The sequence below is a fragment of the Plectropomus leopardus genome, chromosome 5, assembly GCF_026936395.1.
Source record: "Plectropomus leopardus strain MGB_pleo_1.0 chromosome 5, ASM2693639v1, whole genome shotgun sequence".
Taxonomy (NCBI): Eukaryota; Metazoa; Chordata; class Actinopteri; order Perciformes; family Serranidae; genus Plectropomus; species Plectropomus leopardus.
In genome coordinates, this window is record NC_142180.1 from 33,883,718 (window position 1) to 33,896,246 (window position 12,529).

General features: G+C 38.8%; 1 protein-coding gene across 1 annotated transcript in view; it reads left to right on the forward strand.

Annotated features, from left to right (window-relative positions):
- wwc3 (WWC family member 3) overlaps nt 1-12,529 on the forward strand; it is an 80,357-nt gene that overhangs the window by 13,865 nt on the left and 53,963 nt on the right. Inside the window, exons 2-5 of the mRNA XM_088078034.1 lie at nt 3,046-3,155; nt 4,173-4,373; nt 5,473-5,549; nt 7,031-7,110. Coding sequence (XP_087934160.1) covers nt 3,046-3,155; nt 4,173-4,373; nt 5,473-5,549; nt 7,031-7,110 — 468 coding nt within the window. The remainder of the gene's footprint in view (nt 1-3,045; nt 3,156-4,172; nt 4,374-5,472; nt 5,550-7,030; nt 7,111-12,529) is intronic.

Sequence of the window (12,529 nt, forward strand, 5' to 3'; positions counted from 1 at the left end):
CTCTCTCTGTGTCTCTCTGTCTCTCTCTCTCCGGGGGGGTCGGGGGGCAGCTCGGGACTGACCTCCTTCTGACGTCACACAGATTCCCATCCAGAGCTTCTTGTGGTCTTCCCCCTGTTTTCTCAGTCCAAAATATACCACTGAATGTGTCTATATTTTGTACTTTGTATTGTTTCGTCTTTGTAGCGTTTGTGATTCTTGCTCCTCCTTCAGTCTATTTACATAAAACCCAACTGCCTCGTCTGAGTGTTTTTTAAGTATTTACGAGTGCATTTAGTGTCTGGACATTTGTTTACCTTTAGCAAACACTAAAAGAGGAGCAGGTGGGGAGTGTGCGTGTGTTTGCCTTGTCCGCGTGTTCGGCTGCATGCACAAATTTCTGCAGACTGTCACCACTGTAATGTCTAGTTGTTCGAATCACCTTAGGTTCTCTCTGAATTTTTTTTCTCACTATTTTGTGGCATTTATATTTTATTTTATTTGTTTTTTTTATTCGCACAGTAAAAAAACAAAACAGCAAAAACATCAACATAACAGAAGGAGATTGTGCAGGTGAGATACTGAAAACCACTCGAGGCTTATAAGAGAATCTCACCTCAAAATAAATTACAAAAGCAAATAAAGTATACTACAATAAAATAATAATAATAATAAAGAAAATAAGATCATGCAGGCATAGCATCAGTAAAGTACAATAAGAATGCTTCCATGATATACAGAGAACATAAATAAAATTGGAAAAAATAAATAAAAATATAATAATAATAATAATGATAATTAGAAAACAATAATAAAATACATTAAAAACACCAAATAGTTAATTAATTCATTCATAAAATAATCGTCACATTAACTGATGATAAAAAATAATTGCTAGTTGCAGTTCCAAAATAGTGATATCTTTATCTTAAGATGTTGCCATATCATGTTAAAATCACGTTGATCGCTAAAAGTCAATATCTCAGTGAGGGTTGTTAAACAGTAATTTTGACTTATCGTCAAAATGCAAAGCCGCACATCGATGATGCAGCCTGCAGAATTTCCCAAAAATGTGTGAAATGCAAAGGGAGTTCATTGAATTTGAAGCATTGTCGAAGTTTTTTGACAAGCCCATGTGATTCATCATCAGCTGGGCTTGTTTTCAGTGCACCCAAATAGCGAAGCACGTGCCAAAAAGCACACATTTGACAATTTATTATTAGCATGAGAACACTGCGAAGGCGCTGAGGGGACGATTAACAAGTGCAGCTAATGTATTTTTAGGTATTGCTGGTATGCCACTCTAATAAAAGCTTTATTGAGTGTTTTGAGAAAGCTGTAGCACTTTTGTATCCTACTGGTTTGACTGATCAGCGTGTGTCAGTGCTGGAGGCAAAAAAAAAAACGTCTTTGCAAACAAACTGAAGTGAAGATCTGGTGAAGAGTGCAGAGAGAGCTGCTGTGTCTGCCTCCTGAGGAATGTGGTGCAGAATGCCTCAGCTACCCTCTCCGGCCGTCCCTTCATTGTATGCATACCTCTCCAGAATCAGGCCCCGTGCACCGCCTGCATTGTGAGCGCGCTGTGGTGGACGGGGTCACTGTCACCGGAGCCCCTTTTGTCTGCGCTGATTGATGGTAATCAGACAGTAACTGTGTGTTGTGCTGTCATCAGAGCCGCTGGTTCGCAGCTCGCTGATGTGTGTAGATTAGGGGAGTTAGCGATGTATCAGCCTGATGTCATTAGTTCTGCCCCGTCATAGTCGCTGCTGTAGCCTGACACGGTGCGTGCTGATGGGGCCCACATCCACACACGGCTTCATAAATCGTTACGCTTTGGCATTGATGCAGCATTCATGTGATGTTGGAAAGTTTCAGTTAGGAAGTCGTTTTTCCGACTTTGTTGTATTCATGTGCTTTGAGGTAGTAAAGCGGGAACAACATGGAAGCTAAAAAAAATGGGTTGCATTTTTATGCTAATAGCATTTAAACAAGAGGTTCATAGCTGTTTCTAGTTTATTTATATTTTTATATGTATTTTTTTTTATATAGGTTAGAATATATTATATTTTATATAGGGAATTATATAGTATATTTTTATATGTATATATATAATTTTATATAATATTATTTATATTATATTTATATTTATTTTATTGGTTTTATTTATTTTATATTTTTATATTTATTCTAGGTCATTCTATATGGAAAACAGTTAACATTAATACATTATCGCACTTGTGATCAAAACTTGATATTTAATACATTAATATTTAAAGAAAGTTTTTTACCATTGACCAAACATTGACTTTTGCCCGCCATGTTTACGCATTTATGACATCAAGTCGGCAACTCGTGTTTTAAAATAATGTTATCAGTGCGCAACTACTAAAAGTAAATGAAAGCTACTAGGAACAACGTGACCACCATGACATGCATAACTTAAGTCCATCATAGCAAGACATAAACATGCATTACTCATATTCATAACTTCATACCTCATTCATTGTTTCGTGAGTGCTGTGGATTGGTCTAAGTTTTGCATACAAATAGTCTTAATGGGGAGATTTTTTAAATTGTTACCGTGGATGATCGTTGAACTCTGATGCATCTCGAACAGTTCAACGGCTCTAATTCAAGACGGCTACAAGATGCAGTTTTACTGCAGAGGGTGAGGATGGTGGGGGAGAGAATGAATATTTACTTTCTGTGTCTTTCCCCTCGATTACCATTGAAAACATCTTTTATAAACATTACAAATGAAGCAGAGCAGCCTGTTGGCCAGTTAACATTAACAGGAAAAATGACATAATGTGGAAGACAGAAACAGATTTATTTAAAATGACATTATCATTAGAATTAGGCAGCAAAGCGAAATAAGGTGTTAAAAGTTTCATTTGGATACTGCAGTGCCCCTGTGTGCATTTATTATCAGTATTCTTATTTTTATTTATGATGGACATACTAATCCTGTGAAAGCAAATACTCACATGATGTTATTATTCAGCTGATAAGAATGAACTTTCCTCTGGTTCACATTTTCGCTGAATGGATTTTAAATCATTTCAGGATCACCAAACCACTGACGTTTGCCGACTGTGTTGGAGATGAACTTCCTCTCGGGTGGGAGGAAGTTTACGACCAGCAAGTGGGAGTTTACTACATCGACCACATCAACAGTGAGTTTCGTCTCTAAACACTTAAAAAATATACAGATTTCACTGCATAATACACTGGAGGGACACAGTTTTAATGTCAGTACAGTGTCCACAGGACCTTCTTATGTTTCTGATGAAATGTTATCGCACCATGTCATGGGATTATTTGCTCCTTTTTAAAAATTAAATACAGGCAAGTATTAAAAGTACATCTTCTCTGTATATAAATTTATGTCTTAGTATCCCTTTGATTAGTGTTTTTTTGCCTCTTTTATTTTGTTTTAGGTATCTTTGTACTTTACTTTTACTTTTTGAATAATATTTTCAAATGCACAATGCAAGACTGATATATTTTCGGAATTGCGATTGCAATATAACTTGAGCATCTGTTACTAAAAAAAAGCAATCTTTGCAACAAAAAAATTATAGTTTGACAATATAATATTTTAAAAAAGGGAAGAAACATCAACTATTAGACAAAATAGAACAAACAAAACAAATAAAAAATGTCAAAATCAAATGAACAGGGTCCAGTATGTTATTCAAATAATTATACTGACTACTGTTACATTTACAAACTGCAAAACACATTCAACAGGCAGCGTGTATTTGTGTATTTAAACTTTTTTAAATCCGGTTTTTCCCTGGAACAATGATTTGTAGCATGTATTTTTTTACAAAGAAAATTTGCTTTGCAATTTATTTTTTGATTTTTTGATTTTTATTAGGAAAGTTAGATTCAGATTTGCTCTTGTTGAGCAAAAGTATATATTTTACCTAACAGAATATTTGCATTTATAATGTTGTGGTTGTTTTCATCCAGAGCCCTCAACATAATTATATGTTGTTAGTAGTAGTAGTTTAAAATAAATGTCGAGCGGCTTTAGCCAATTTCTGATATTAGTCCACAAATTTGCAACATACTTTGTGAAGGAAAACAGTCAGGCATCTACGCTTCAAAATGCACTTACACACTCTTTGATTCATCTTTGTAATGATAGATTATTTGCTGATTTGTCTCTTGTGTCTGACTGTCAGAGACGACCCAGATTGAGAACCCGCGGACTCAATGGCGGCAGGAGCAGGAGCGCATGCTGAAGGAGTACCTTGTTGTGGCCCAGGAGGCCCTCAAAGCCAAGAAGGAGATGTACCTGGTCAAGCAGCAGCGACTGGAGCTGGCTCAGCAGGAAATGTTGCTCTTCCACGAGCTCTCTGAGGACAACCGCTCCATCACCAGCAGTAAGACACACTAACATCACACTCAGCATGTTTACGTGATGTTAGGAAAAGTCGAATTATTGTGTCAGTTCAACTAAAACTGGATGTAAACATGTTAGTCTGACTGAAATCGGACTTAATCAAATTTCTCAAAATTGGACTAACGAACCCGGATGATCTGACTGGAGGTCGAGCTATTATGTCATGTAAACACCTCAGTCGCACTTTAACTGGACTCGGCTTTCTGCGCGATCTTTTTGTTGCTGTCCCGGCATTCCTTGAGGTTACAAGTGTGTGTTTTCTCAGTGGAGTCAGGTATTTTTGAAACAATGGCGTCAAATCCCTGTCGGTAAGGGCTGTTTTACAGTAAGGTAAAGCTGCGAAAAAATTCTTAATATAGCTTACATTCACATTAATATTGATTTTTTTAAAGTGGCTTAAAACTAATAAATGAAGGCAGATTTTGCTCATGTGACGCAGCGGTTTTCTTCCCTGAAGTTATTGTAAATAAACAGCTGTGACTGTGACTCAGTCCATAGCATAGATAAATAATATAGTTTTATTGCAGCTAGCTGAAAGAGGGCCTATCACCACCTGCTATGGAGGAGTCGGACATACTTCTGTCAATAAAATCGATTCTCTCCGGGTGATTGTATACTGGGACAAGGACAGTCATCCAGTTAAATGGCTTAATCGAGCTATGAATGTAGCTCAGCTTAACTGTGCATGTAAACGTAGCTCAGGTTAACTGTGCATGTAGACGTACTGACTGAGCATTCATGGAAATAAAGGAATTAATGTATGAGTGAGGTGTGAACTGGAGGTCTCCATGACGACCTCAGCTGACCCTGTTATCTGGCTTTGATATGCTATATTGTTGATGTCCTTTTCGGGGCCGGTGGGGGTGCAGATCAATAAGATCCAAATCCTTTGTGCACCCCACCCTCCTTTTTAATCACCTCCACCCGGTTTACCCTCCGACTCCAGCCAGCTGTCACACAAAGTGTCCAGGGGGCGTCCACAGAGAGCAAAGGAGACGACACCGGATCCCCCTTCAACTCTTACTCACTATCAACTAACGTGTGATCCCTCTCCGTCCTTTCTTTTTCTGTGTCTGCAGCGCTCTCCGGCTCGTCCTCAAACGCGAAATACGACCCCGACCAAATAAAAGTGGAAATAGCTTGTCGACGAGAGCGGGTAAGTCATTATCGGAGGCGAACAATGGGCTGAAGCGAGGGGCCCTTCTGGGCAGAGAAAAGGGGTTGGGGTGTGGCCCCTACAGGATACTGTGGCTGTAGCACGGGGCCTCGAGAGGATGAGGATGAGATCATCATCAAAGGGTCAGGCAGAGGCTAGGTCACTGACTCACGGGGCCAAGTCGGACATTTCTCTGAGATCAGTCACATGGGTGAGGGTGTTTCCTGGATCAGACATGTAACACCAGTGTTGAACTGAAAACATGAGTGGGGCTTAATTTTAATGTTTCTGTAAAAAAAACAGAACTGGAAAAGTTATCAGCAAAGGTTGTTGCACATTCATGGTTGAGAGTATTTTTTGCGTGTTGTATGGCACAGTATGTTACAGTGTTACAATACAATACAATCATTACCATATCGTTATTATTTCACGTCATTATACATTCCTTATTGACTCATCATTCGACACCAACGCCCACAAATCAGCGTAATTTGAAGTAGACAGCTAAGTTTTAGTGGTTTGAACACAATCATTGTCTCAGAATAATTCTTGTAAAACTCGTTAATGCCTGTCACCTTGTTTTGTTCCCAGTTCGTGCAACTATATCCTCCCCGTGTGAGCGTTTCAGAAGCCAGCTGATACGGTTCACAGGCTGAGATTGTGCTTATTCATCCCTTTCCTCTGATTTTGTGGTCATATTTCCTTTATTTTTGTGATTCTAGCGTGGCTTTATATATAAATGCTTTCCTTTTCTGTCTGTTTAAATTCTGTTTATTTACCCACAAATGAACTTTTTTGTTTCAAAAATGGTAGATCCTATTTTTTTTTACTTCTACTTTTACTTTTACTATCTTTTGGATAATTTCCTTGTAACTTTTTTTTCTGGGCTTTTTGCCTGTAATTGATAGGACAGTTTAAGCGTTAAAGGGGGAGAGAGAGGCGATGACACGCAGCAAAGGCCTGAGGTTTAAATCAAGCGACATAGACAGCATGTATCCTCTTTATACCAGCTGAGCCACTGGGTACCCTGTCACTTTAAATTCTTGACAATATTTTGGATCATTGCCTTCCTCTTGTGTTCTCGAAAAGAATCTGGCCAATTTCCGCAGGTTCCAAAGGGTTAAGAAAAAGATCAGAGTACTTCCTCTGCCACTTTGTGCCCCTTTAAAGTTGATTTATCGAATTATTACAGACTGCAGTCACAGATAGAAACTGAATCAGACGTATTTATCAGCAGAGAACTCCTCAGTGTGTGTGAACCACTGTGTGTGTGTGTGTGTGTGTGTGTGTGTGTGTGTGTGTGTGTGTGTGTGTGTGTGTGTGTGTGTGTGTGTGTGTGTGTGTGTGTGTGTCTCTGTGTAAACATAGCGGAGCATTCCTGTATGTGAATAATCATGACTAAGCAGTTTGAGCTGGTGTTGGTGGTGAGAGAAGCCTATTGTGCGCCTCGGTAACCCGGCGCTCTCTGTCTCTGTCCGCAGCTGTCCAGACTGAAGCAGGAGCTGGCCCAGGTGAAGCAGGAGCTGCAGTATAAGGAAATGGGAGTGGAGACCCTGCAGGAGTGAGTGTTCCTCTGCCTCTGTGTCCCAGGCCCACCCTTCCTCCCATGACCACCCTTCTCCTTCCTACAGCACTCTGCTCCCCACCCAGCCGCCTTTTCCCTTTTTTTATCCCCTTTCACCCTCGGCGTCCAGTCTCTGTCCCTCTCTGCTTTGACTCTTTTCACTCTCCACGTTTTTTCTATTTTAAATATCCCTTTTTCACTTCTGCATCTCTTTCACAAGGCTCACAGATGCAGTTTGATCACATTATGAGACATAATTTAGTTAATCAAAGTGGACAAATGATGAGATTTGAAGGCAAAAAGCTCTTCTGACCCATATAGAAAATGAGAGGATTTTCATAGAATAACACCCTCCTATTTTAGAAAAGTTTCCTATTTTCCTTTAGTTTGTGTTCAGACACATAGCGTCTTTTGTGCTGGGAACATTTCTGAGCTGTTCCAAATTTCATGTTAGAATTAGAGGCTCCGCCTCTCGGAGGGGGGAGAAAAAAAAACGAGAGAGAGAGAGAGCGTTTGAGAAAGGCAAATGGAGGGAGTTTTTTGATGGAAAAGGGGACTCCACCTCAGGAAGAGGATGCACCAGTGGAGTGCAGGGAGCCAAGGCTCAGCCTGGAGAGGAAGTTGCTCCATGGAGAGGGGAGGGAGAGGGGAGGAGGAGGAGGAGGTGTGGGCTCCAGAGCAGTTTCAAAAACACAGAGATATCTGGCAGCAAATTCCTCAGCACTTCCTGAGTCCTGGCAAAGAGTCCCTTATCTCTTAGATAATACACGACTCGAGTGATTCCCAGAATAGCCAGGAGAATACACAGCTTGCAGAAAACATGGACGCATCCTCCTCTTGAGTTTTGCTCGTATGTGTGTTTGTGTCTTTGTTTGTCCGTGTGTGTGTGTGTGTGTGTGTGTGTGTGTGTGTGTGTGTGTGTGTGCTTCCTATTGTTTCTTCTGGGTTGCCCAGTAGGGTTGAGGCCGGCAGGGACCCTGCGGCTGTTGTTTTCCCCAGTCTCAGCTGTTGTCAGCAATATAGCTAATTGTTCTCTGTGCCATGTCGCATCAGATAAAGCAGACAAAACAGCCTCTGACGTAGAAGCGCCTCCGCTCGTCGTCACTTCTCCACTAAAGAATTCAGGAGTCGGAGTCAGGAGTTTATCTCTTTTGGACAGTTTGGTGTATCTTTTCTGCTCATCTGTAGTCTTCCTTATCTTGACAAATTTTGCGAATTTTTCAGACACTGCCCATTTTCACTGTGCAGACCTAACTCTGTGTGCACCACATTGGTGGTTTTAACTCTTTGAAACCTGAGCAAATTGGCTGATTTCTTTCAAAAACACAGGAAGCAGTTAAAAGTTGTGAGTTACAAAAACATTACCTAAAATTGTGCAAAAAAAGAAAAAAGTTTAAAAAACAAAACAAGCAAAAGTGGTTTAAAAAAAGTAGTAGTAATGATAATAATAATAATAATAATATTATATAGATAAAAGCTAAATAATAATTAAAATAACACTTGTAAATATAGTTTTCCCTGTTTTTTAAATAATTTAATATTAATTATCTCTCTCCTCAATCTCTATCTTTGTTTTTAAAAAACACATTTTCACGTCATTTATTTCTTTCTTTTTTTGCAGTTTGTGGGACACCTCTTGCCAAGTTGCTCATTGTCTTTTTAGTCATGTTTTCACAAGAAATGAAACCAATTTGCTCAAGTTTCAAAGGTTTAAATGCTTGCGAAAGGCATCTGAATGCAGCAAAAGAAAACTGATGTTTTCTTATTTCAAAGGGCGTTCAGTCCAGCTGAAACATACAGGTGGTCAACAGAATGTGAACATATTTCTCTACAGTACTCAGGCTGGGGGGTTCACTACAGGCAGGCACTGAGGGGTGGGTAGTGCCTTTTTTTTTGCTAAGCATATAAACTCCCAGGCACTGCCAATGGGGTGGGGAACAAAGCAGAGCCTGTTTTGGGAGGAAGAGGCAGGGTCGGGTGGATGAACAGTACCTGCTGTTGAAGGAGAGTGAAGGAAGCGGGCTGTGGTGAGAGCGGGGGCCACGTGCCAGGCCCAGCGATGGAGGAGGCACCGTGGCGCGCTCCTCCAACCAACAAACCAAAACCCCCTCCTCGCACTGGAGAACACAAGGCGATTCACTTCAAAGCAGGAGAGCAGATTCGTTTGCTCATCATATGTCTGCAGTAATTCTGGAGACATTAATCAAATAGTCTCTTAACCCTTTGAAACGAGAGCGAATTGGTTTGGATCCTTTTAAAGACATGGGGAGAATGTGACGAGCAACTTAACAAGACATGGCCCAAAAATTTGCAAGAAATTAGTAAGATGTTGAAAGAAAATTACCTGAAAATAAGCAAAAAAAAAAGAAAAATAGTTTATAAAAAAAGAACATGGCCCAAAAAAGGGCTGACAACAAAGTAAAAATAAATCAATAAATAAAAATAAAATAAAATGGGTTTTTTTTCTGACATAAATATAAATATATAATTATAATAATTACAATTATTATACTATAAGAGTGGAGTTTAAAAATAATAATAATAATAATTTTCATTGTCTCCCTTTTTAAAAAACCTAGTTTCTAACCTAGTTGCTCATTGCATTTTCAGCCATGTTTTTGAAATGAAACCAATTTTTCCCAGGTCTCAAAGGTCTAAATACTTGTGAAAGGTGTCTGAATGCAACAGGAAGAGAAAACTTGTGAAAATCCAGCTTTCAAAGGGTTAACTTGACTGATTTCTTCTGCATTTTTATAGAGTTTTTCAAATGGAAAACATGATTCAGCTGTTATCAAAAAGCAGAGGTGTATGTCAGAGTGGCAATCGCTGATAATAATAATAATGACTCAAAGAGTCGCGTTAGGTACTTAACCATAATCACCGTGTAGATAAAGTCAGGATTTGTGGTAACGCCGACAAAACGTCACATCCTTTTACGCTGAGGGGAAAACAAAACAAAAAAAATCAGTTAAAAAAAAAAGCATTTGGTATCAAGCTGAAGAGTTGCCATTAGGCTTTCTGAACTTCAAACAAATTAAAAAAACTAGAGTTTAAAGGTATGTTTCAGCCTGGACCCTATTTTTCTATGTTTTTATGAGGCAGGTGAGGCTGGGTTTTATGAAGCAACATCAGGTCACATTAGAAAACGTTTTTATAAGGGCTTGAGAAAATAGTGATTTGACACCAAAACATACATACTTAAACCAAAACTTAAACTGTTTTAAGTTGAAATATCAAGGGTCTCGAGTGTTGTAGCTGAGATTTCCCCAAACGAGCGAGCCTTTGAAAGCAGCACTTCAAAGTGTGAAACAATATCTCAGGATGTGGAAACAAACAGAGGTTATCATTTACACCGGCCCGTCACATGCAGTGTCAGTATTTCATAACCGACCACAGTCAGTCTAAAATAAACACTTGAATGTTACCTCCCACACAAAAATACTTCAGATGTTGATCTGATGATTTTTAGCGACTTATTTTCCACTGACTGTTTTCCAATATAAAGCACCACCCTGTTGCTAATAAGTGAATGAGGAGTGACTTCATCTTCATCTGACGCCACTTCATTCCACTGGATACTTGTGCAAGGTGACCGTGTATTCAGTGTAAAAAAACGGCACATTTTTAACATTCAGATGCCATGTTTTTGTTTTTTTCCCCCCAGAATCAACAATAATTATGCATATTTTCCCCACTACCACTTTTTTTCCTCAGAATATTACTAAATAACATTTTAACAAAGCGCTTACTAACACATGATCGGATTTTTGTCCTTTGACACATTTTTCATCAGTGCTCCTCTTCCTCCGTCCCACACATCTTATCTCTAATGACACTTGCACTTAAAGTTCAAATGGGCATGACTAACTGAGCATTAATTTTAGATGTCAGTATTCATTCAACATATACAGTAATCACATTTTTCAAATGGATACCACTTGGCACGCACCGCCCACCCAAATGCTGTTACAGACCAGTTATGTCCCCTGATTACGACGACATTCTGCGATGGTCTGAGGAGGACACAAAAACAAAAAAATCCACAAAAAAAACAAAACCCCAACTATGCTGAAATGGCCCAAGGAACATAACAAATAAGAATGATAAAAAAAATTATATAGCACTTGTTTACAAGTTTACAAAGTGCCGACAAGCAACAGATAAAAATCAAGGAAACAGTAAGAAATAAAATAAAATAAAGTGCACAACAACAACACAGTGATCATATTATAATTAATACTGGAAAAATGTATAAAGTGGCGTACAACGGTCGCGGAGGGATGATAAAACCTAGCAGCAGCCAAATATTGAATATTCATAAATGCTTTCCTGTAAAAGAAAGTCTTAAGAGGGGATCCCGATCAAGTCGAGTATTTTGGGACGTGCTGGCACTCCAGAGCCAAGTCGAATCCACAGTGGGGCTGCTTTGGACTGGACTTGTCTCTGACCTGTCATGGCGTTGACACAGGACGTGTGGAGGCTGTCCTGTGGTGTTTTGCATCAGGGTGTTGGCGGCAGATCCTTTGATTCCTATCAGTTTTGAGGTGGAGTACCAGCACGACCCACAGATGCTCGATCAGATTGGGATCTGGGAAATTTGGAGGACAGGTAGATGCCTTGAGCTCTTTGTCACGTTCCTCCGGCCATTCCTGAGCAGTTTTTGTGGTGTGGCGCGCACGATTCCTACAGATCTTTAAAAAGCTTTAAATTTGTTTAAGGTCTTAATAACTAAAACCTGTGAACTCTTAGCAAATTTGTTTTTTCTTTCAAAATAAAAAAGGCAACAAGCAACTTGGCTTTAAATGTCCCACATATTCCAAATTTTTGTATTTAGAAAAATATTTTTTAGAAGCTAGGAAAAATGGCTGGGATACTGTATTTCTAAATAACATAATTATATATTCAATTAAAATTATTTCACAGAATCATATTTTAAGCTTTTTTTCGGGTCAGTTCCTCTTTTTTTCTTTGTTTTCTTTTTATTTTCTCATTTTTTTTGTTTATTCTTTTTTGCTAATTTTCAGGTAATTTTCTTGCACTTTTTACTAATTTCTTGCAAATTTTGTGGTTCATTTCTAATAATTTGCTCATTGCCTTCTTCCCGTGATTTAAAAAAAATCAAGCCAATTTGTCCAGGTCTCGAAGGATTAACAAGTAATATAATTAATCCATGCATTCAGTTTTACTATCAGGGTTTGTTCAAGGTACTTGAAGTGCTTGATATATTTAAATTGGACACTCAGAAATTTAAGCCCTGGAAAATCAGACACTTTTTGATCTGATCCTTGAAGACGTACTTGTATATTATTAAGAGAAGAACAGAACAATAGACAGTAATTAAGATAGTTAATAGGATAATTATAGTTCCTGATATTATGTTTGCTGCATTTACAAATTTGCACAATTCTCTTACAAC